The sequence below is a fragment of the Ctenopharyngodon idella genome, chromosome 14 (assembly GCF_019924925.1).
Source record: "Ctenopharyngodon idella isolate HZGC_01 chromosome 14, HZGC01, whole genome shotgun sequence".
Lineage (NCBI taxonomy): Eukaryota > Metazoa > Chordata > Actinopteri > Cypriniformes > Xenocyprididae > Ctenopharyngodon > Ctenopharyngodon idella.
Window position 1 is genome coordinate 846,046 of NC_067233.1, and position 25,244 is coordinate 871,289.

General features: G+C 37.9%; 1 protein-coding gene across 16 annotated transcripts in view; it reads right to left on the reverse strand.

Moving 5' to 3' along the window:
* Positions 1-25,244, reverse strand: part of limch1b (LIM and calponin homology domains 1b) — an 81,248-nt gene that overhangs the window by 40,210 nt on the left and 15,794 nt on the right. For all 16 annotated transcript variants that reach the window (XR_007924813.1, XR_007924812.1, XM_051859832.1 and 13 more), the window contains exons 2-3: positions 14,278-14,348; positions 8,451-8,520 (exon numbers count right to left, since the gene is read on the reverse strand). Coding sequence is in view for 14 of the 16 variants with exons in the window: in XM_051859832.1 (XP_051715792.1) it covers positions 8,451-8,520; positions 14,278-14,348 (141 nt within the window). In the remaining 2 variants the exon portion in view is untranslated. The remainder of the gene's footprint in view (positions 1-8,450; positions 8,521-14,277; positions 14,349-25,244) is intronic.

Here is a 25,244-nt window from a genome sequence, read left to right on the forward strand (position 1 = left end):
TAAGGAACTGGAAAGAAGCAGAGTACAGCTGTTTCTAAAGCACGCAGTGCCATCTGCTGTTAAAAACTACGCTCAGAATCATTTCAAGAGAGAATCACAATACATCTGGAAAATATCTGAATCGATCCACAATCATTTCGCAATGCATCAATTTATTGTCCCAGCACTAGTAAAAACATGTATGCACATAATAAGTGCATTGTATCAAATGATTAATTAAAATGTTACTACACAGTATTACTAAAAAATGTTCATTAACTATATTCATTTTAATAGCATCACAACATTTATTTCCATCAAGAGGTGCATCAGTTTTTGCTCAAGATCTTGTATTGACGATGCAGGAATCAATCACTCTGTAAAGTCTCCTCCAGCACATCCCAAAGACTGAACTGAAGGACTGTGAAAATGATTCTTAATGCTTCCTCACAACATTCCTTCACAATTTTGAGCCTGATGAATGTTGGCATTGTCAGCTGGAATATGGCCATCATGTGTCTTCATAAAATGAAAAGCTACACACTCCATCAGTCAGGGTTAGAAGAACTGTTAACATATAACATGCTAGAAACATAATAACTGCAATAATGATCCAGTTATTGACTCTTCAGTATTTGCCTATTTATATCCAAACAGCGACTTTTTTGGACAGGCAGTGTATAACACTATGTAACTTTTTCTGTTCAGAATTAACAACATATAAATAATCAGTCAATACATCAATCCTTCTTCCAAAATGTGTTTTTGCCGAACAGAGGAGAGTCTGCTGGAGAAAAGAGAACGTGACAGAGCTCGTAATAAAACAAGAATCAACATCGGCTTGGCTTTAGATGACGAGAACTGAGGGATTTGAAATGCTGTAAAAGCGACGCGGAAATGATGGTGTTTTTATGACTCAACAGGTGAGTAAGTGTTTCATTGAACAGATAAATTGTCATATGTAGCTCTCTAACAGAGTTCACTGTGAAGCATTATCTATTGTGAAGATCATTTAATTATTGGTATGAATTTATTTTCAAGATAATATCGTGTCTATTAATGGGTAAAGCTACAGTAACGTCTTCAGCTTCCATCTGAACTGGTTATATCTCTTAAGCCTAGAAGTGAATGTTTTATGAGCAGTAGGATAATCATATTCATCCGCACAGAGCCAAAGCACAACCCAAACAATGTTCTTCTACTAAATGCATGCAGTTTTGTTTTTTGAATTAGACTATCTGTAGAATACTGCCCCCTGCTGTCCAGGAGCTCACTGCGCACAAGAGCTGTTCACAAGCTGGTCATCATTAGATCTCAACAGAATGCACTGTTAGTTCTGTGCACAGGAAGATGTTTCACTTCTCCAAAGAAATCTAACGCCAACAAAGAGAAATAAAGACAGAAAGCACTGACACACATGACAGACAGACACGCTCATGAGCGAACACAGATCCTGCACTACTCACACCCGCTGCTCACGCTCATCGTTAGCGATCTAGGAATCACATTAGAGCCAGATATCTGACGATCAGCAAGCCAAGAAAAGCCTCTCGAACTCATAAACAAATCCAGAGACTAATCCTTCCCTGGAAGAGCTCATTGCAGCCGGATTCTAGACAAATACACCACTTTGTTTCCTGCTGGAATGATATAAACCTGTTCACCCTGATCCTGGAAGGTGTGCAGCAGCTAAACACAATGTACAACATTTAAAACATCAGCTTAAATGCCTTAAATTTTTAACTATATTCAAATTGACTGTACAAATCATTTCAATTTAAATGATATAAACTAACTTAAAAAAAAAAACAAGTTCAGTCTCATATATTAATGCATCATTAGTCCAATATGACGGCTTCGTTAAATAGTAAAGTAGATGATTTACAGCAATAATCTGATCTTCAACTGATTAATTAGTTATTACTCCACCTGCATGATGACAGTTCTATAATGTTTAACCAACATGATTCAAACAACGAATGTACAAAAGTCTTGATTAGACAGTTAATTTCTCCAACAAATTAAGATTCAAGGGTTATTTCACCCAAAAATTATATTTATGTCATTAAATATTCACCCTCATGTCGTTCCACACCCGCAAGACCTTCGTTCATCTTCAGAACACAAATTAAGATATTTTTGATGAAATCCGAGAGGTTTATGACTCCTCCATAGACAGCAAGAGACGAGAATACTTTTTGTGCGCAAAAACAAAACAAAAATAACGACTTTATTCAAAGATCTCTTCTCTTCCCTGTCATTATCCTTACGCAGGTGAGCACAGTGAAGGCTTCCGTGTTTACATCCAAACACCGGCTCAGTATTGGCCAAAGCTGATCACATGACTCATGCATGTGATGCTGACACAGGAGCCGGCCAATAGTCGGCGTTCTCACTTAGAACCTGGAAGCGCTGGATGTAAACAACATATGAGAATGACACAGAAGAAGAGATTGTTGAATAAAGTGGTTATTTTTGTTTTGTTTTTGCGCACAAAAAGTATTCTGGTCTCTTCATAACATTAAGGTTGAACCACTGCAGTCACATGACTGTTTTAATGATGTCTTTAGTACCTTTCTGGACCTTGAAAGTGTTGATTATATTGCTGTCTATGGACGAGTCATAAACCTCTCGGATTTCATCAAAAATATCTTAATTTGTGTTCTGAAGATGAACGAAGGTCTTACGGGTGTGGAACGACATGAGGGTGAGTAATTAATGACAGAAATTTCCATGTTTGGGTGATCTAACACTTTAAGCAGCGAGTTGTGTCGTTAGTAACTGATATAACTGATTGTGGTTCAATGTGTAGATGTCAGGAGTTGCTTCTTGGGCATTAGTTCAGCAATACATTTCCTGCTAACTTCCTGTAATGTGATTTTAGGGATACCGCAAAGCCTTGTTTATGAGAAACTAGGAGAATTACTACTTGCTCACTACAAACATCACTGATATATTAAAATAGACAGTGAAACACAGAACAACATTGAAAAACATTGTTCAACTATAGCTAATATTTCCAGTCTTCTTTGGAAGAGACGAGCCAAAGTCAAGAAAAACAATGGCAGACAATCACTCCTCCTGCATTACTGTTACTGCTGGCATGAGCCAAACCCAGACGACGGTAATGCCAGACGGAGATGCGCCAAGTACACTACAAGAAACATGTTTCCACTGATCCATTCTGCTTCGGAAATGGAGATATAAAGCTGCTTTACAGGAGCGTTACAGTTCCTTCAGAAGGGCAGAAATATGATGAACTGAGTCTAACTGAGCACAAGTAACGGTGCCAAAGCCGAAAGTCACCAGCATTTCAACATGTACAGTTACACGCATGACTGTGCAGTAGTGTTTCTGCACCTGTCAGCACTGGAAGAGCTGAATCTGGTCATTCAGAGGAGAGAACAGAGACTTCTGGATGTGGGATGTAGCAGCCCATGCACACAATTCCTCCCTATCTTCCTTCACCTTCATCCACACAGCCTCCCCGCCAACAATAACAGCCGACACGCAAACAATGTGCTGACACCTGCATAAAGAGGAACTGGTGAGCAGACATAACATCAGCGCTGGAGAAACAGAGAGAGAAAGAAGCAGACAGATGAAGCGGATGGAGGAAAAGGACACTCTTATAAAAGTGTTTTAGAACCCGACGCCACGGCAGAACCTTCTGTAGGAAACGTGTTCTAGTTCTAAAATGACTTTTCAGCTAATTTGTGTTTCCAACAGAATGTCTGCAAATAATATGGTTGCTATCAACATATGCGAGATTTATGGATGTGTTCGGTTTGAATTTACCGTTAAGAGGATTCAAATGTTTGGCAGAACCTTTGAAAATCTCTTGAAGCTATGTACTCCATTCATTTTAATTACGATTCATAACTCTGGCTATTTTGATAAGAGCTGAGAACATCCATCTATTCAAGTTCCTCACATAAACTCTGACAAAATCTCGAAAACATTCCAGGTATGTGCTTCGGGAACTAAAACGCTGCTGTATGACAGGAGTTTATGCAAAACTAACAACAAGCCACAACGGACTTGAGACCCCCATAACCTGCAGACTGTGAAACAGTAAGTCTGGAGTCCCATTAGCCAAAAAACAGGAAAGGGAAGAAGGAGTCGAGCTGTTTTATTATGATGCGAGAGATAACAGATAACAGCATGTTTGTGCAATTTGCACTTGACAATTGTTTTGCACTTCAAGTGCCAAAAAGACCTGCAACCAATTCATTATTTCAGAAGATGACAGACCTGATTCTGTCTGGAAATGCAATGATTGCAATAATTCAGGCCGTGGCATTTTGTTTTGAAATGCTTCATGTTGTGTCAGAATCTCTGGGCTGTATAACACACACATCTGCACGGTTGCGTAATTTGCCTTAAAGCTAAAATCTTTCAATAAATGGATTAAGGGAAACCACAGTAATATCTGCCCAGAACGCTTTGTAATCCATTTAATTTATGATCTGACAACAAAATCACCCCAGTAAGTGAGGTGCACTTGCCAGAGACGTTATAAAGGGAGGAGACCATATGCATATTAAAATAAAAAGGATTGCTCAGACTTTACACACAATCGATCCAACAACATTTGTTGATAAGCTGATAATGTAATACTCTAAGCATAAAAATACAAATATTAGGCTGATATATTACATTGGGTAAAATATTTGAATTTTAATTAGATTTGTATTGATATCTTTCAGTGTCCAATATATTACTCACTGGTAAATTCATTTACCATTATTGTTTTCAATGATGTATTTGCTTTCACTGTTTGTCTCATGAGATCCAGTGTTAAAATGTCACGCGTTTCTGTGAAGATTATTTTAAGATATAAACGTCTCGTTGTTTTTGGGCGTGTTTGAATCTGGTGCAAGTGATGACGACTGTCGTTTTTCATATTCCTCATCAGTAATGGCCATTACTAATTATTGGTTACTGTTACTGGTCAAGAGATTCTATTTTGTTGCATTTCTTAAATATTTCATTTAAGCGTTCTTAAATGAAATATTTAAGCAATATATTACAAGGAGCTGTGCTGATATTAATATTGAGCCACTTACATTTTTGACATATACTGTCTTGAATGTCTGTTTTCTAGATCAACAAAAATAATTAGAAATGAAGCCACAGCAGATTTACCCGATACGTGTCTCTAAGAAAAGTGTTTTGTTTCTTAAAGCTATAATATTGACAGCTAGTGGCTGAAATGGGTACTGCAGTCCAAATTCAAAATATTGGCGATAATTGTTTTCCCGCCCCGTCCTCCTCAGACTCAACACTTGCGCGGGTTGCCAGATTGAGGACACACAACAGGAACGAGCGCAACTGGCAACATAAAGCACAGAGTAAGTTGATGAGTATTTTATGCTTTAATACAATAAAAAAAAACTACAACCCCTTTAATGAATAAGCCTTTTTTAACAAATTGGTTGAGAGAATGATTCAGTGACACTCATAAATAAAGTCATTTGTTTTGTTCCTGAATGAATCAACATGTTTGAACAATCTGTCAGCACTCCTAGAACAACCAACGCTTGTCCAATCAGCTTTAAGGACCAGAACTAAATGTTGCTTGAAATATAATTACTATATTTTATTTAAAGTTGGCATGAAACAGAAGTCTTTTCTTCTCTATTTTGCCGTATATACGAGTGAAACGTTTCTGGAAAAAGAACAAATGTAGGGCGGGGCTTGATTTTGTCTGTGTGGAACTGATTGGATGGTTGTGGTTTGCTATTGGTGGATCTCATGTGAGTGACAGGTTGCCCCGCCCTCATCATCAGAGAAGAGAAGAGATGCTGCAAGAGGGAGGAGAAGATGTTCTGATTCAAGATTACCAGGAACATGAATTTAACACAATAATGATGATGTGCATGAATAAATACTGCAATATTCCATAAAAAAACAAGAATTGTCCATTTTGATTTCATGGTGACTTCAATATATTGTAATAATGTTGACGCCTACCATTTGTAACATCTTTCGCATCATAAACATATCTCGGTAGGTGATTGACTACAGTCAGAGTTAATGTAATGCAAACATGAGAGATCTGGTCTGATATAACGGAGGCATTCCAGGGCTTTAATATGCAGTAAGATACTGCGGTGTAATTGTAGCTCTGGGATCACAACGAGACATGGAGGAAACCAGGCGGAGAGCGATAGAGAGAGATTTGAGGAATGCCGGAGTGTAATTACCCATGCCTGTTACGAGCCGTAGGAGGGGTGGACGGGGAAGATAAGAGCAGAGATCCAGGAGTGAATGATGGAGGAGAAAGGAAACGGCCCAGCCAAACCAAACTTCCTTCAAAGCACTAATTCCAAGCGCTGGCTGATTAACACCTGTTATTTCAGAATGTCTGTCCTTCAAACTCTTATTAAGATTTCTATTGCGTCCGAGTCGTGAAATGAAAGGCAAGTCGCCCCTCTCTGTCATGCACACTTGTTTTCATTCACTCAGAGCAGAGGAGCGCATGGCATTCTGGGACTGATGTGAGAGGACAAAAGGAGGTGGAGGGCGAAAATGAAAGAACACCCTTAAAGAAAACAAGAGGCGCATTCATTAGCCTGAAACCTCAGTGTGATTTGAACTCAATATAGAGTTTGACATTTTGACTAAATATCCGCTTCTCAGCTGAACTCTGAAAGCACACGCACGCAGGCGGTGACCTTACAGCTTTGGCAACATGAACTACCAAACTTGTGCCACAAAGAAACCCAAGATCAGATTCCTACCAGATGTGTTGATCTCTGTCGAAGGGCAAGGTGAACGCCACAGACTCTGACGCCGGATTCTTTGACCATTCAGAGAGATGTTTTCTATATAAACATCAAGAGATTTTCCCAGAGATGCAGTGAATGGTATAAACTTTCAAAGTGGTCAAGTGTTCAGAAACATTTACATTTTTATCATAGTGGAGACAAATATTTGTGTCTGAGAGTCATCCATGCTGGACACTGACTGCAGACTGAGAAACTGCTTCCTAACAGCAGAATGATTTACTCCTGTTCTTATATCCTCAGGTAAACAGCAATAAAAATGATTTAACACATTTCAGAGGGAAAAATGAATTCAACGCACCACAGCGTCAGAGTTTCACGATCAGAAATACTTATTCACAGCAGCTCACTTCACAAAGTCACAGATTAAACCAACACAGAATATTTCCACAAAACATTCATGTACTTTCAGAAGTTTAAGATTTTTTAATGTCTTTTAAAGTCTCTTCTGCTCACCAAAGCTGCATTTATTTATTCAAAAATACAGTAAAAATAGTGATATATTATTATAATTTAAAACATCTGTTTTCTATGTGAATATATAGTAAAGTGTAATTTATTTCTGTGATCAAAGCTGAATTTTCAGCATCATTACTCCAGTCTTCAGTGTCACATGATCCTTCAGAAATCATTCTAATATGATGATTTGATGATCAAGAACATTTATGATTATTATCAATGTTGAAATCAGTTCAGATTTCTGTGGAAACCATCATACATTTTATTTTTCAGGATTCTTTAATCAATAGAAAGTTCAAAAGAACAGCGTTTATTTGAAATAAAATCTTTTCTAAGATTATAAATGTCTTTACTGTCACTTTTTTTGATCAATTTATGCATCCGTATTAACTAAAAGTATTAATTTTGTTCATAATATAAAACTCTTACTGATCTTAATCTGTTGAATGGTGTATGATGAACAGTATAATGGCGAGCGATACCGGTTCTAATCTGACATGAAAAAGTGAACACACTTTTACTAGTCTGTCAGGAAACAAGGTTTGTTTACACATTACCAGAGAGCTGCAATCAGATTTGACAAAGTGGAAGTGAATGATTTGAGAATGATTTGAAAATGTTCCGATAAGAGCATCTTGCGTGTCAGGGACAGGACACATTTCACATGATCAGTGCCACAAATAATAGAACAGGAATAGAAACAGAATTTATTCTTCTTCATTTTACATCATAATAGGGCTTGTCGCACTGCTCGTCTTAACCCTGGGTTATTATCGTCCTAAACCCTGCTTTTAACCCCTGGCAGATGAACGTTTCAGTTATTTAGAAGCAGGGTTAGTACTGCGCTTGACCCGGGGTTATGAAGCCCTGCTCCAGAGCCAAACGCATGTAATGTGAAACACTGTTACAGACAGATGTTTAGCAACCAACACTAAATCGAGTGACGGTGCAAATAAGAACATTATCCCCGGATATAGGAATGTATAGTGTGAAATACCCAGGATTAATTGTTAACCTGGGTAAATTATGAGCAATGTTAAATGTGACGCAAGATAACCCAGGGTTAACTAGATCAAGTGTGAAAAGACCTAATGTTTCTTTGTCAAAACTCTGAATGGGTTTGTGAGAACTTTCAGGCATAATATAAAACAAACTCAGAGATGTTTAGAGAGATGGACACAGGGCAGAAGGGACAGAGGAGTAGAAACTATAAACCCTTACCAGAGCAGCTACAGGAGTGGGCAGCCGGTTTATCTTCTTCACCAGACCCGGTCTGATCGAGCTCAGCAGTCTGAGAGAGAGAGAGAGAGAGAAACCCCACAAACATCACATCTGTTCACAGTCTTCACTCTCAGGGATCGGTGGAGGTTTCCACATCTGTCTGCATGAACAAGCCACACAGACGATCAGGTTCCCTCACCTGCCACACGGTCTTTAGACACTGATAACGTTCCAAATAGGAATCAAACGTTCCAAACAAATTCCTTTTCTTGTGGTTGAGTAAGATTTCTTGTTAGTGAGACAGAAACAAGGTGTAAAGATGACGTGAGGTGAAAACTGCTAGTTCGTTGAAGAGGGTTTGGTGTGTCACGGCCTTTATCTATGTCAGGATGATTCAGACAAATCAAATAATATGATTCTGTTCATTTAAATAAAAAAAAAACATTTTATTTTACTGGGCTGTAAAAGTCAATGTGCAGTTTAGGGCTCTGGCTGAAGACAAGGACACTAAATTCAACAGTGTACAGCTCCTGAAGGACAAAAAAAAACACAGATGAAACATGATCTGATAGACAATAAAGTGTGCAATTAAAATGGCTGTCAAGTTTCAGGAAAGAGAGCAAAATAAGTGCCTTTCTGTAGTAAAATATGAAGGAAATGTGTATGTGTTTCATGTTGAGGACGCACCTGGAACGTCTTAAAGGAATCAGACGCGAGGGCTTCCACAGGCCGGACACACAGAAGTCACGCTAAGGACACGCTAATGTAAAAGATCATAAATCATGCTTTTATATTAGCCTTGACCTGAAAACATCAACCGTACTCACTGAAGAGCAGAATTAAAACCGTATGTGAGTGTGACTGTACAGTATCTTTAAACTTCCTGCTGTCCAGAAGAACCTAACTAACCTTGAGCACATTACACACACACACACACACACTCCGCAGCATAGCATCTCTATGAAGCCTCCATTGTTTTATAATATAATAGAGGGATCATAGAGTCAGATCAGAGGTGAAGTGTAATAACCATCAGTATCCTCTCATAAAGCAATCATTATAAATACTTACTCAAGTGCATATGACCTAGACACGAGCACAAGTAATCAATTAATCAAAGAAATGTTAGTTCTGCATAGTCAGACCTTCAGACATAGAGGTCTGGACTCTAGAGCAGCTTTCATTGGCCAAGGACCGTCTGACTGACATGTAAAGCAACCAATCACAGCTCGTTTTGTTCAGCTTCATGTTTAGTCAGTTGTAAACATGACAGCTTTCTTCTTCCATGAGGGGGTTTGGCATCCCGGCAGCTTTGTTTCCAGATGGACCGTTAAAGAACGCGACACACGTCTCCCGGAAATCCTGCAGAATTTAACCAATCAGATGACGACTTCAAAACTCCTGAAGTGTTTTCCCATTTTGTGTGCTTCAGACGTTCATCCAGCGGTCCGTGAGCGTGACGTCTGAGGATGAGACTAAGTAATTGCTGACTAGTAAAACACTATACTTTCCAGTGAAATACTCCGAAACAATCCTGGATCTCAGTGTGAAGAATGTATTGTGTGGACAGGGTCGAGCAGCACCAGCAGGAGGGGGCGCCATTGAGCACATCAACACCCCGTTAATGACAATTATGACAGCAATTCACCACATGTTTGAGCAACTGAATATTAGCATTATAAGGCAATTCAGATAAATAGTGATAAGAAATCCAAATATTTAGTGTATATTGAAATTACATATTTTAAAAATTAAAGATGACATTAGCAAAAATAATACATACATCTGTCAGTAATTCCTGTTCTTCATATGAAATGTCATCATTATTCTAATCAGATTTATCGATCCCTAATGAAATTAAAGTAAAACATACTAGGAATTCCATTAAAACCTTTATTTTGTTTACAGATTACAGTGTAAGGGGTAACGAATTCACAATTGTGTAACAAAAAGGCAATAATTTGCTACTAATAATTTTAGAAGGTAATTTACTTTAGTGTAAATGTAAACTAAACAATAGTTTAATATAGACTTGGGCTAATTTAAGTGTTTTAATAAAGCATATTGGTGTTTTACTGAAAACAAAATGCTGTGGTTTTATTGAAAATGAACAAAATAAGCTACTGTTGTAATATTTAAAAGAAAGTATACTGAAAACACATGTATTTTTGACCAGTGTGTTCAGATGTGTTTGGATACGGTCCTCTCAAAATCTCCAAAACTCTCATTGCTAAAAAAATCTTAGGGGCCGTTTATACAACAATTTTTTCAACTAAAAACTGAAAACTTTTTATGCGTTTTGGCCGTTCATTTACACGATAACAGGGTTTTGGGGAGTTTCAAAGTGCACGTTTTTAAAAAACGATACCATTTTCATATCCTTGTAAACTACAAAAAACATCGCCATCTACTGGCCGGGCAGCAGAATACAGCGTTTTTAGTCATTTTCATGGATCCGTGTGAATGGGGATTGTTTTGACAGTGTTGTTGTCTGTATGTGGAAAATGCAAAGGAAAAACTTTTCAGTTTTTAGTATGTTGTTGTTGTGAAAATTATGAGATAGTTTTAAATATTTTTTTGAATATACAAATAAGAAATGTTGGTACCCTTACATACGCTGAACCACAGCACGTTATAGTGACTATGCTATAGTATACTATGACAACCAGTGTGGACGTGCAACAGATAAAATCATATATGTACATAAACTGCAAAATATTTTCACTATAATGTTGAGTGCCATGTTTTGAGGGATCTGACTGTGACGCAGATGATGGCGTGTGCATCTGTACATCTGTATATCCAGTTCTTCTTAGTATCATACATTCCATGGAATTAAGATCTGATGGTGGAAAAAATGCAAAGCTCTATGAGAAATGATCTCAGAATGTTATTTGTGTTGTCCTCACTGGAGTTCCTCAGAAAAGTCCTTTGAAATTAGAGCTGTGTGATTAATCGTTAAAAGATCGCAATCTCGATTCAAACACACACGCAATCTCATTCCTAAATGACAACAATTCACCTGTGTCTATCAAACCTTTGACAAAATCATACCGGATCATTCAGATCTGTGCTGGCACTGCCGCTGATCCAGGGAGAGACATTGTCATGAATATGAAACAGTGTTTTCAACCACACAGTAACATTATTATTTCTGTGTTACAAATATTCAAGTTATCACAGAAGAACTGGGATAAAAGTTTATAGTTCAGATTTGCCAAAATAGAGCAAATCATGTTGAAAGTAATTGCTGCTTCAAATATCAATTGTATTGATTACATCGTTACACCAGTAGGTGGCGACAAATGTCAGAGTATTTTTATTCAATATATAATAACTGTAGCAACAGTTTTATGAAGCTGTGAGAAACAATTATGACAGATGCGTCTGAGAAAGTCTCACGGCCCACTGATTATAAAGTCAGGAGATTTCCATCAAACAACTGACGGCTGTGAAAGACCAAAGAAGATATCAGACCATCATTGAGAGGTGTGAAATACATATGTCTCTTGAAGGCATCTTGCCTCTGGAAAAGAGTTGACTGTCCTTGGAAAAAGTTAAAATAAAACTTATTTGGGCATCTTGCCTCTGGGATACGGTTGACTTATAAACTGACAGGATTACACAATTAAAGAGAAAGATGAAAGGAGTATGAATTAATTGTGGGAAACAGGTGGGGTGAATCTTAAAAAAATGAATTAAGTTGCACGGTAATTCCCAAAAAGCAGATAAGAAAAGTGTATAAGAACAGCGCCCCGGCCAGAGATAAATTCTCGGCTTTGTGGATTTGTCCAATAAAGTCTTATTTTTTACTTCTGGAACTCCTAAGCTTCATTTGCAAGGAAGAGAAGATTTTTCTCCATGACAGTGACGGTTAAAAATCTATCTGTCAATGAATTATTTATTCAAGACATTAATTTAAAAACGCTGATTCATCCAGTAATGAACCAAGTGAAGCATTTATGAGAGAGTCATTGAATCGTTCACTCACACTGATTTTTTTTTTTAAATAATTCATTCAGATTTTTTTTAATCATTTTAAATAGACTGCAGCAATTAACATTTTGCCAGAACCTCTAGTAAATTGCATTATTTTGTTTAGTTGTCCGTTTATCGCGGGAGAATCGTGATCTCTACTTAAAACAAAAATCATGACTCTCAATTTATTCATAATTGTGCAGCTATACTTGAAATATACAGAAGAGTTTTGAGATACTTCTCAAGAAAACACATATCCTTGAGCACACTTATAGGGCAGATCCAGTCAGTCTTGTTCTCAGAGCTGTGTTTGATTTCAGATCCACCTGACCTGGAATGTCTAACTGTGATTGGTTACCTTTTTATGTCAGTCGGACTGATCTTCCCCTCCTGAGAGGGCAGTTCTTCAGCAGAATGAGCTCCAAACTGGACTAGACTTTATCACAATGACAAGTGAGATGATTGTTTGGGGTAGTGATTATTATCTTATGTTAAAAACAATGTTATGTGTGTGTGTGTGTGTGTGTGTGTGTGTGTGTGTGTTTGTGTTTGTTTTTGTGATTTATGAGGACACAAATTTGTATAATGACATGGGTATTACACTGGTATTACGTAGTAAACATGAAATATTTCATTTCATTTCATAAAATAGCTTTAAAAACATACTAAACAATGTTTTATTAAAAATGTAAAAAAGTCGAATGTTTCCTGTGATGGGTAGAGTTAGGGGTAGGGGTAGAGAATGTACAGTTTGTACAGTATAAAAACCATTATGCATATGGAGAGTCCTCACTAAGATAGCAAAAACAAACCTGTGTGTGTGTGTGTGTGTGTGTGTGTGTGTGTGTGTGTGTGTGTGGAAGGGGGATTGTGTGTGTGACGGACAGTGACGACAGTGTCATAACTCGAGCATTACTCAGTAAGTGTGTAATGAGAAGTAGTCAGGAGAGTTCTGAAACATTCGGCTAAAGCTTCCAACACAAACACTGCTGTTAACAATTAGTCTAATGGTAACCGACGCTGGCCATCAAAGCTTCTGCTCTACTCAAACAAGACTATATGAACTGAGACGTCTCCTGCTGCTTCACCCTGAGAAAAAGAGCCAGCATTCACACGTGTAACTCCTAAAGATCTCAACAACGCCTCAAACAGTGACTGGATTTGCCCAGATATCAAAGTCTACAGAACAAATGTAGATCAATATAAACTCAAATAAATCACATTCTGCCAAAAACAGATTATATACTGTCCACACAGCAATATTCTTGGCCCTTTTTTTTTTTCATTTGTGTCTATTTTAATGCTCATAAATAATTTTAGGACAGCAATATCAATTTTAATATATGATATCAGCAGATACTTAAAGGGATAGTTCACCAAAACTGTTCATCATTTACTCATTCAAACCTGTATGACTGATTTCTTCTGCGTTGGGATCAAACATCATTGACCTCAATGTCCTTCACTGAACGTTCATTTCTGAGTAAAATTATAACACTCCATTAATCTGAGCAATAACATATTAACATCCACTTTATATTACTATGTGCTGACAACATGTTCAGCTAGCATATCTACCAAAAAATTGTATAGCCTATTTACATTTACAATACATTTATAGTATATTGTGTTTTATGGTGTTTTTTTGTGATTTTGGCTCGACAGGCCCAGTTCTCACTCGCTTTGTGGACACTGTGTGAAATGTTTGTTCCACAAAAGACAGAAAACGTGAGTAAATGATGATAGAATTTACATTTTTGGGCACACTATCCCTTTAAATGTGTGTGTGTGTGTGTGTGTGTGTGTGTGTGTGTGTGTGTGTGTGTGTGTGTTTGTGTGAGTTACTCACTCGCAGAGTAAAATGCCGTTGTCGAGTCCAGCTCTGAAGTCCCTGTCAGAGAAACTCCTGCCGGTCACCGCCTGCAACACACACACACACACACACACACACACACACACACACACACACACACACACAAACACACACGGTTATCACACAGCACTCTATTTCACTGAGATCTACATGGTTTAAAGTGTGTAGTTTTCAGTGTTTATACCAGCGTTTCTCAGAGAAACCTCTGGCATTACAATAGAGGAAATCCATGATGAAAATCAACACAACACAACAGGAAATGACCTTCTCTGACAGCGCAAATCAAAGCTTATTCCACTGCTTATTTCAGACCGGAGAGAGATAAATAAACATCACGCTCTCTCTTTCTAACAGGCTTGGCGTAAGCGGCCGTCATCCCAGCTAAATCTCTTTCTCAGGCGAGTATCCATGCTAATTATTCCTGACATTTGGGATTTACCTTCAGTGCTGTATGTGTTTTCCTCCCTCAGAGGCATAAGCAGGTTACGTATTCACAGTTTTATACTGCTATAATTATTACATAATCAAGCAGCTCATTTATTTTAGTGCATTTTACAATCCTTCCTCAAAATAGCAGAGATCTACTAAACGCTTTTATAGTCCAGAAAGAACAACTTGTGTGGAGATTAGCTGGAGTTACACTTGAGCTTTAGGATCTGAGGAAAAGAATACCCAGAAAAGGACAGTTTCTATGAAATATTTTCTGGCATATATAATTTTGTTATGCTTTGCCAAACAAACAAAGCTAAAATTACACTATAATAAAGCTGAGTGACTGAAACCACAACAGCATCAAGATTTCAGAGTCTTTCAGGAAGAAGAAAAACAAACCACACGTGTGAAAAGTCTCTGATTCAGGAATGAGGAAAAATTTATATCTCAAACTATTTTATTGTATTGATAAGATATAATTGTATTGAAAGGAATCAATATTTTAGTTGTTAAATGCAAAGTGATCATTACACCATGAATATGAGAAGAAATATAAAAACCTCCAGAACAGGCCAGCAGTATTTTATAAGTCTGTGGAAGATTTCACAACCATTTATTGTGCCTGATAAACCACTCAACCAGTCCAAACACATATAAAGAATTTAATGAGAGGACTGTCCATCATAAGATCATCTGTGTGTGGTGTAGAGCTCACAGATTCACCTCAGTGTCAGCATGAACACGCTCAACCCACCAAAAACACACAGTAGCTTCTGGCAGACGCCTGATCTTTCACAGTGGTAAACAGCGGTGCGGGTCGTCCCGGACCACTCTATTAGTCGCTGGAATGCGTCCGCTTTGCTGCTGCGCATGGAATGCGTCCCGGTGCGTGTCCGCATTGTTTCCCTAAACAATCAAAAGATGTTTCCTTTTTTCTGCGCCTCTGCTCCCGGCGGACATTTTAATGACATAACACAGGCCATTCTCACGCATCCGTGGCCAAGTTTACCACTTCCCCGGCTTTGTTGTGCTCAGCAGGAGGATCCAGTCCGGCACAACAGAGAAACCCAGTAAAGTTACTAAAGCAAAAACAACGCAGAGATTTTCTCATGCTGGGTTCACTCTGTTTACGAGATGATGATCTGAATAGCAGGAGATCCTGGAGTGAAGCGTCTCTAAACAAACCTGAAGGTGATGACCGTAAAATGATGATAAAGTTTCAGGCATTTCAGTGCAGGTATATTTTACAGTTCATAACTGAACATATAAGTGATATAATGTTAATATACTGTACCAACCTACTGGCAAATACAATCTGCTTTATACCTTAAAATATAATGATAATACCATAATACAGGTGGAAGGCTGCATGATGAATTAAACTTAATCAAAACTAGCACTTTTATGAATAATGACTCTAAAAAATAATTCTACTGTTTTATAATTTCTACTCATGCAAAGAAAAAATTCCAGTAGAGTTTACACACAGCTAAAATAATGGAATAAACATTAAATAAATAACATAGAAAGTAACACAAAACACACCAATGTTCCATAAATAAAAATAAATTAGTCTACTGAAATAGAGAAAAAAACTATTTAAATAAAACTAAATGTGATTTGTGGGAATGTACTGTCACATCCACTATAGACCACTATCACCTGAATTCTGAACTTCTAGGACTCTATTTCCCACAATCCTCTGCTCGGAGTCAGCAGTTAGTCATTACTCAGCCTCTGTTCACTCAGTGAAGTGAAGTTTTGTTTGCTTCTGATAATTCTGAGCGTTCCTGTATTTTGTTTCTCTGCTGTTCTCTCGTTTGGATTGTTTATCTACTGTTTCACCATAAATCATGTAGTAATTCATAGATTTTACTTGTAAAAAACATGCTTTTGTACACAGTACTTTACAGTAAAGTGACAGTGAAGTTTTAAACTTACAATTTAACAATGATTTTACAGTTTTTACTATATATAGTAAGGTGACTTACAGTTAATCAGTTTAATAAACTGGATGATGTACAGTCAGCTGGACATCATCTCAATCTTACACAGTAAAGTGTTATACTCCACACACAATGGAATCAAAAATGCTGATCTGTTCTATGCAAATCCTCACATCACAGCATGATCCTGTTCTGTCCTGCTCCGGTAACTTGGAAACTTCTCACAGTTATATACTGTTTATAAAGAAACTTCAGATCAAATCAAACAGCTGCATGAGAGTTTGCTCATTTACCTCGAGGCTGATGTTGGAAAACTTCTGAACTAGCTTCAAAGTCAACAGGTGTGTCCAGATGAAAACTGCCTAACAGCATCAGAGCAAACCAGACCCAACCTGTTACCATGGTGATCTCTAGATCATTTTCATAAACTAGCAATCTGAAAGAAAACCACATCAAGTCTGCAGTGGGACGTGCTTCTTCAAGCAGTTATCATGCTTCCAGCTTCCAATTACTGTACAGTTTTCAGGAAGAGGTATTGTGAAATCAGACAGCCATCATTCATACACACTCCTAACAGTAATCCATCTAATTGACTTTAGTGCAGTAATTAGCAGCTAATCTCTCGGTCACGATCTCCACTGCAGCAAGAGAAGAGCTGGTTCTATATAACACCTCATGATCTGTCTATACCTGCAGCAGGGTTTAGACATGAACCACGTCTTACATTTAGCAAACGCTTGTAAATGAGCAACACTATAACTAACAAGTTAAACAAGTATTAGTTGCGAGCTGGAACACAGTCAAACACTCCTGTGCCACACAAAACACAGTCCCATACACACAATTCACTGCAGTTTCAGATGACGTGATGAACACTAGAGGCAGTAAAACACCAACAACTTTCATTCCTTTTCACACAAACTATTACAGCGGCACATTATTGATTAATACAGACTTGTTTTCATATGGTTCTTTGCACAATACTACTGTATGCTATGACCTTAAAACACTTTTACTGTAGTGCATGGTTTGTAAACTAATGTATTTTCATGTTTGCATCACATAATCAGCTCCATAAGAGTGTCTTTTCTGACAGTAAACTTGCTCATGAGTTCAGCTGATACAGCACTGCTCTCGCTCGAGTCTGTGAAACACCATCATGATAAAAGAGATCAGAGACTGCATAAAGCTGCTAAAATGACATTGGTTGCTTCGGCAAATGTGTTTCTCTCTCATGTTTGTGTTAGTTAACACTATCGGCCAGGCTTAAGGTCAGTTTTAGTGTAGATTCTACATTATTTTCAAATGTGATAGAGCCCTTTAGCACCACTCACCAGACAATTCATTGCAATACGTACAACAACCAATGTAATTCACGTTCATCTGTTTCCTTTAAAACTGAATGAACTTTTAGCGTCACCAACTGGACAACTAGAGACAGTGAATTTTGTTGGCATACTTCTATTTTTGTGACATCATGCCCACCACAAAATCTCACTGGCCCAAACTCTCGCTCAGCATTAAACATTAGTACATCACTGCACAGTAAACATCAAATACAAACAGACTGTAACATTGCAAAACAAAAAACAAAAAGCTTGTCACTAACCTATACAAACTTGTGTCATTTTGGACATTTCTAGTTCCACCCATCTTTACCCTCCCATCCATCATGCTCTTTAATCACGTCACCGATCCGCTCTCCAGAAACATCCGAGAACAGCCACACCTGCAGCTCACTGCTTTATTTTTACATGAGAGACTAAATTTAGCAGTGCATCAAGCATGAGGAGAAGAACTAGAAGAAGCATGAAATATTGAGAGCGTCAGAGAATGCTTCGACTGGTGTGAGATGATGGAAGAATTATTTCTCAGATTAAAATTAAAACAACACAAACTTTAAATCTGTGAGTTTGCAGACTGTAGAGCAGACTGTATGTTTTCGATTTATTATTATTTCTTATATTTATGTTTTTTAAAAAGCATCATATCTTGTCCGTTGAAATTTCACCTGCTCAAAATCTAGTGTGAGGCCTTCACAACATTCAGCTGGCACAACACACTCTGAAAGAGAATGTAATGTGTTATTCATATAATTATATTATATTTATATATACTTTTTTGACAGGCAGACAGAGGTCAATGGGAACAGGAACAGGTGAAGCTACAGTCTTCTTAAAGACACTGACGAAGGGAGTTACTGCATGTTGTTGTTGTAAGTATCTCTTGCTGCGGTTCTGTCAGATAGATGGGTTAGTGGATGGACGAGGAAGAATGCTCTCTTTCTTTCTGCTGTCTGAGAAGCACCAGGATCCACACGGTTCAGCCAAAGGTTAGAGGCACATCCATCTCACAGTACGAGCTCTCAAAGCTTCATCTGTGTGACAGACACTGCTGCGGGACGTCCAGCAGAGAGAGAGAGAGAGAGAGAGAGAGAGAGAGAGAGAGAGAGAGAGAGAGAGAGAGAGAGAGAGAGAGAGAGAGAGAAGGAACTGCTGCAGCATCTCAAGATTCTGGAGTGTGTTCAGCATCCAGAGATATTCAGCATCTTTTCTCAACAACATTTTGCAGATTTTTAAGAATGTAACTGAACTCTAGAAGCTCTTCTTTTATTATATTTACTCTGAAGTATTTATCAACATGTACAGAATTTTTTTTAATCACATCATTTGACTTCTGTAATGCAACACCTTTCTGAGTTAAATAGAATATTCAGCTGGAAATAAAGTAGGGCATGAAATTCTATAAATCCGAATTTATATTGTGGCCTAATGTTAGAGAGTCGGACTTGTAACCCGAAGGTCACGGGTTCGAGTCTCTGTAGGTGGAGAGAGTGAATGAATCTCATTTCCTGCCATGAGCGTTATCTGTATCCTCCAGAGGGTCGGCTCAAAATCGAAGACTAATTTCATTTCTAATCTCAATCTCAAGAGTTTGATCATTATAGGGAAACATGCCCTTTTTGCAAAAACAGCACCAAAGCTTTCAATGGAGATTTTGAGATTTATTTAATTATTTACTTATTTATCATGGTAGACTATTATTGTTCTCTATTAAGAACTGATCTGAAATATAATGCGTCACATTCATATTTCCATGTCGACACATCAAGCTTGTCACTTTGATCTATCAGATTTATTTCTTTGTTTTGTCTGATTTTCAGGGCCGGTTCTAGACATTTAGAGACAATTTATGTTGTTGTTTATACTTTCTATTTATACAACATCAGTTATTAATATTTTTTTATTTTTACTTGTATGTCCATATGAATTAAGCTTTAACTAAAAGAATGAAAGCTCATCTGGACCGTCTCTTCTTCCTTTGTTGAGGACGGGCATGAGGTTTGATTTATTTATTTGCAGTAATTTGATCAGTAGTTTATTTACAGTAACACATCCACATATTATCTGAGAATAACAAACAGTATCATTAAAAAAAAAAACACTAAAATTAAGAAAATGAAAAAAAAAAAGTGAACATCAGTGTCTTTATCATATTTTTCTAGCTGGATATGAACAGGATTTCCCACTTCTACTGAACCAATATAGACTATAAATACAGTCATATTATATATTGCAGTGCAAAACCTTAAATATGCACTATATACACAAATCAACTGCTGGTGGACGTGAAAGAGACAAACTACTAAACAGAAAGAAGAGTTCATTTCTTCATAAAACTGTATGCTTATTTTTCAATAAATATAACAGTATTTATGATTTGAATACTAAAATGAAGCATTATGTAAACGTCAGCCGAATTTAGAACATACACAGACAGCTAATGTACTTTTTTGAACCATTAAAAATGCTCTAGTGTGTTTGCTCTTTGACTTTGAATATAAACTTTTACTTCAGTATTTTGCTATCCAGCGGCAGTGTCAGTGTACACGTGAATTCAGTGTCTGACAGTCTGGACGCGTCAACGGTGCTCGCGCTCTTTTATACTGAAAATAAACTGGCAAATGATCGATCCCGAAATGATGCTGGTCAACAGAACAAGGCCCAGTTTTAGAATACATTACATTCACTCCTAAACTGATGATGACCTCTCACACACCTACAGCACAGAGTCAGAACAGTGTCCACTTCTCCCTGAAGACATGGAAGAGTCTGGGAGAGGAACAGAGTAAACTTTATAGAGATCTACACACTGGACTTGTGTTGTGTGGATTCATGAAGGATCTCAGATGAATAATGGATGCTCTTACCATGAACACGAATTAAAGGAGGCCAGAAAGGATCGGGCGCTGCCCCAGGGGCTGATGGGAGCGGACTGGAGGCGGCAGGAGAGTTTCTGCCCCACTTTCTGTTTATAGAATCACACAGATCTGCAGAGCAACAACCAGTCCAGAATCACCTCAGATGTGGACTGTTTACATGAGATTCACCCAAGAACCCTGTGTGTGTGTGTGTGTGTGTGTGTGTGTGTGTGTGTGTGTGTGTGTGTGTGTGTGTGTGTGTCTCTCATGATTGACAGGAACTGGAGAAGCTGCAGGAGTTTAAACAAACAAACTCTGGCAGGGTCGAACAATAGAAGTCTGTTAGTGACCCTGACGAGTAATGACAGATAATGACGACGAGCTATTACTAGAGGAATCTGCGCTGCCCTTCCCTTAAGAACAGGATTATTACTCTATACAAACACTTGAAGCCGTTCCTGAGGGTAACAATGGGTATTTTCTCTTAAAGTTCTTCACTAATAAGAAATCGAACTTCTGTTTCTCGAGGGGAACAATCAGTGTGTCAGAGAAGACGACTCTGGCTTTCCATCCCCATCTAATCAAGTAATTCAGCTGATCAAACACACCGTCCTTGATGAAGATTGGTTTTGGATGGCACAGGATTCACTCATCTTGAAGCGTCATTACATTTCAACCGCAACCGTGTCTGTCCTCAATTAGAGTGATCTACAATCATCTGCACAGACACAGAGATCATCCGCACTGTAAATCAGACACTGTTATTAGTGGTTAACCAAATAAAAATCACAACTGACTGCCGTGGGAGATCATGTGGTGTATGCCCACCTACATCTCCACACGCCGGAGAAACCCTTCAGAGACACAATAACTGCAGCGATCGAATCCTTCACAGTTCTCATCACCGATCTGAAGAACGGCACATTCACACACGCTGACGGAGTGACAGCGCTGTCATCATTACTAGACAAACACACTATGATCCATAACCAAACACCCTCATGATGACAGGAGCACGGCTGTGTACACAAGCTGCACAATGCGCTCGGTCTTCTCATTTATGCCGTCATACATCAGTACGACCATAAAACAGAGAATACACACAAACACAGATACACAGAAACAGCCTGTCATTGCTGATCAGTATTCCCTGTGAACACACACACACACACACACACACACACTACATAAATCCCGGCATTACTCACACATCATTAATCTCATTACGGCACACATGATCCAGAATACACTGCTCGATGAATCCTGAATGAATGAGACACTATTGGCATTTTCTTAATTATTGGTCTCATTAGGTTGATACTAGACAATATTAGACAATATTATAAGTAGACAATATTTCACGACTCTCAAGAATACTTGATTCTGATTGGTCAGGTGTAGCATTGAGAGGTCAAATATTTTGGCGTAATGATGCTAAACTGGGTATTTCATCACTGTCCATGGAAAACATACCAATGACTTGACAATATGTATAAAAGAGTTCAAAACTCCATCAATCCACAGTAAAGAGACACTGTTCACACATGAGGAGAGCGTTTTAACTGTGACCAACACAACAGTGTGTGTGTGTGTGTGTGTGTGTGTGTGTGTGTGTGTGTGTGTGTGTGTGTGTGTGTGTGTGGCTACAATGAAGTGATGAATGTAATGCAAAACTCATGGGCCAGTTCACTTAAGGAGGCCATGTGTTATATCCTGGAGTAATTCAATACACAAATACACATGCGGTCCACAGAGATCGGTCTCATCACATGCAGCGAGTTAAGAGTGTGTTCTTCACACACACTGAGCTCTCTGTGACGGAGGAACCACAGGTGAAAACACACACTTATCCTGACTGAGATGTGCTTTCGTGAAACATCACACTCTTTCCTCAGACCCTGTGATACTGACCAGAAAGACATCCAGACAATAAAGTCATCATATAGAGTTGGAAATATCGAAACTTCATCTCTGAATACCCAAAGTGTATGAATGGCATCATTTTACTACTTATAACCAAGCAACAATCTCGACACAATCAGCCTCATTCATGAAACTTTCAGTAATGTGCGAGTGAAATGGAGTAGTGAAGCACTGAAATTTTGGTAATGAAATTTGAAAATGAATTTTGAGTATCAGCCGAAAGAGTTTTGGAGGGCCAGAGTCATTGACTGAAATGGGTGTGTTGACTGACAATATTGATTTAATTGATTAGATGAACCAAGATCAAGATCTCTCATCCAAAATACCAAAAAAAGCTTTATTTTTTATATGAAACAAAGACTCAGATTTCAAGTTCTGTCAATTTTATAATAAAATATAAGAAATAAATGTTTGCATGACAGATGTCATTTCAAACGGCTCATGAATCGATCATCTCTTCCTCTTTACTACTAGTTACAGCAGCAAATAAACATGAATGAACATGTTGAAAGATTCAGAAGAACTTGCTGAAATGAATCATGTCTCGTGTAATCCATCAATCAGTGCAGGAAGACGTCAATAAAACAGCTTGAGAACAGTTTTGAACAAGCAATTCAGTGTCTATCAACTCGTTAGTCAGAAAACAATCTCTAGAGAAGAGCAATTTGATAAATATATGCACCATTTTATATAATCATTATATTTTATTCAACCCGTTCTTCAATATTTAATGAATAAATCTGTCATGAAAACAAGTTTTTTTTCTTACAGCCACTGTCTAAATGTTTATATTTTTTTAACAACAAATTAATAGGCCTATCTCATTAAAAAGTTTATATTAAAAAGTTAAGTGCAATTTTTAAGTGCAGTTTTTATTTGAGTGTTTATTAATTATTTCAAAAATGGGACTAATTGATTGCTAAATACATTTTTCTGTGTTTTAGTCAAATTCATTTCAGTCACTTAAATGGACAAACACTTCACAAACCTCAGAAATGATTAAATGTGTGTTAATTAATTCCACTCATTCATAAACAGAATTAATATTTGAATCAGACGTAGAGGAATTTGCTTTCACATTTAACTAATTAGTTAAATAGTTAATTTTGTTATTACAGTACCTGTTAAAAGTTTAAAAAAATTACAATTTCTTAATGTTTCTTTCTCTTCTGTTCACCAAGGCTGCTTTTATTTGATCAAAAATACAGTAAAACTGTGAAATATTAATATAATGTAAATCAGCTGTTTTCTATGTGAATATATAGTAAAGTGTAATTTATTCCTGTGATCAAAGCTGAATTTTCAGCATCATTACTCCAGTCTTCAGTGTCACATGATCCTTCAGAAATCATTCTGATATGATGATTTGCTGCTCAAGAAACATTTATGATGAAATAGGGCATTTCTCCACTGTTTGATGCCCTAACCACCCGCTCCGTCAATCCCAGAATCCCCTGCTGCTTAGCTCCAGTAGAGAATGAACTGAAAGGCCTGCTCACCTCCGCCCATGTGGACAATAGACAGTATCAGTCTGTTAACCCTCCAGAAACAGCGAGACTGTGTGTGTGATGTGTAACCCTCGAGCCACAGCAGGAAATCTCAAGTCTAATCAAACACACTCACCGAAGGCCAGGAAACACCAGCGGGACAGACACACAAACACACTGCTTCAGTCCTGTCCCATTAACACAGACCGTCTGTTATTCACTGACTTCTGCTGATACGATGATGTTCTGTATAAAGCTGTGAACTTCAATTCACTTCAATATGAAAATGTAAATGGATCCAGTTACTCCAGGCGTCCTATCAGGCCTCCCGTGTGTTTCAGAGCGAGTGACACAGTATGGTGCCGTTAAATGGGTCACACTATTGATTACATCTTCCCAGAGCCCATAGCCTATATATGAGTGTCTGAAATAACGCCAGGCTGCTTAATGATCGTTAGTGATGATTCACAAAACAGGTCATGTGTAGACGAAAGATGCCACTGGTTTGTGATCGATGATCTATTATAGAAAAGCTGTAGTACAACTCTTACAGTAATAGCCGACAGCTGCACAGACCAGGATCTGCTTTGATTTGCCATGAAATGTCTTAAATAATACGGTTTTTTTTCTCCACGTGCCCCTGGAAGGCCTCAATATCCTGACTAGCAGAAGCCCAGAGGGAAAACATCTCTGCAGACCCTGAAGTACACTGAGCGTGACCCTTCTCTCAGGTATCAGCTCTGAACACAAGCCTCAGTGAGACCCGCATGTGAAGAAAGACCCGATTCATCTCAAACACCCTTAAGATCAGAGACTTCATTTACAGCTCAGAGGAGCAGTTGTGAAACTGGTTAATGACACTTTTTTGCCCTATTAATGTATTCATTTATTCAAAAAAAAATTCAAATTTAATACATTTCTATATTAGTCCTCGTAATGCATTAAAAACTGTAC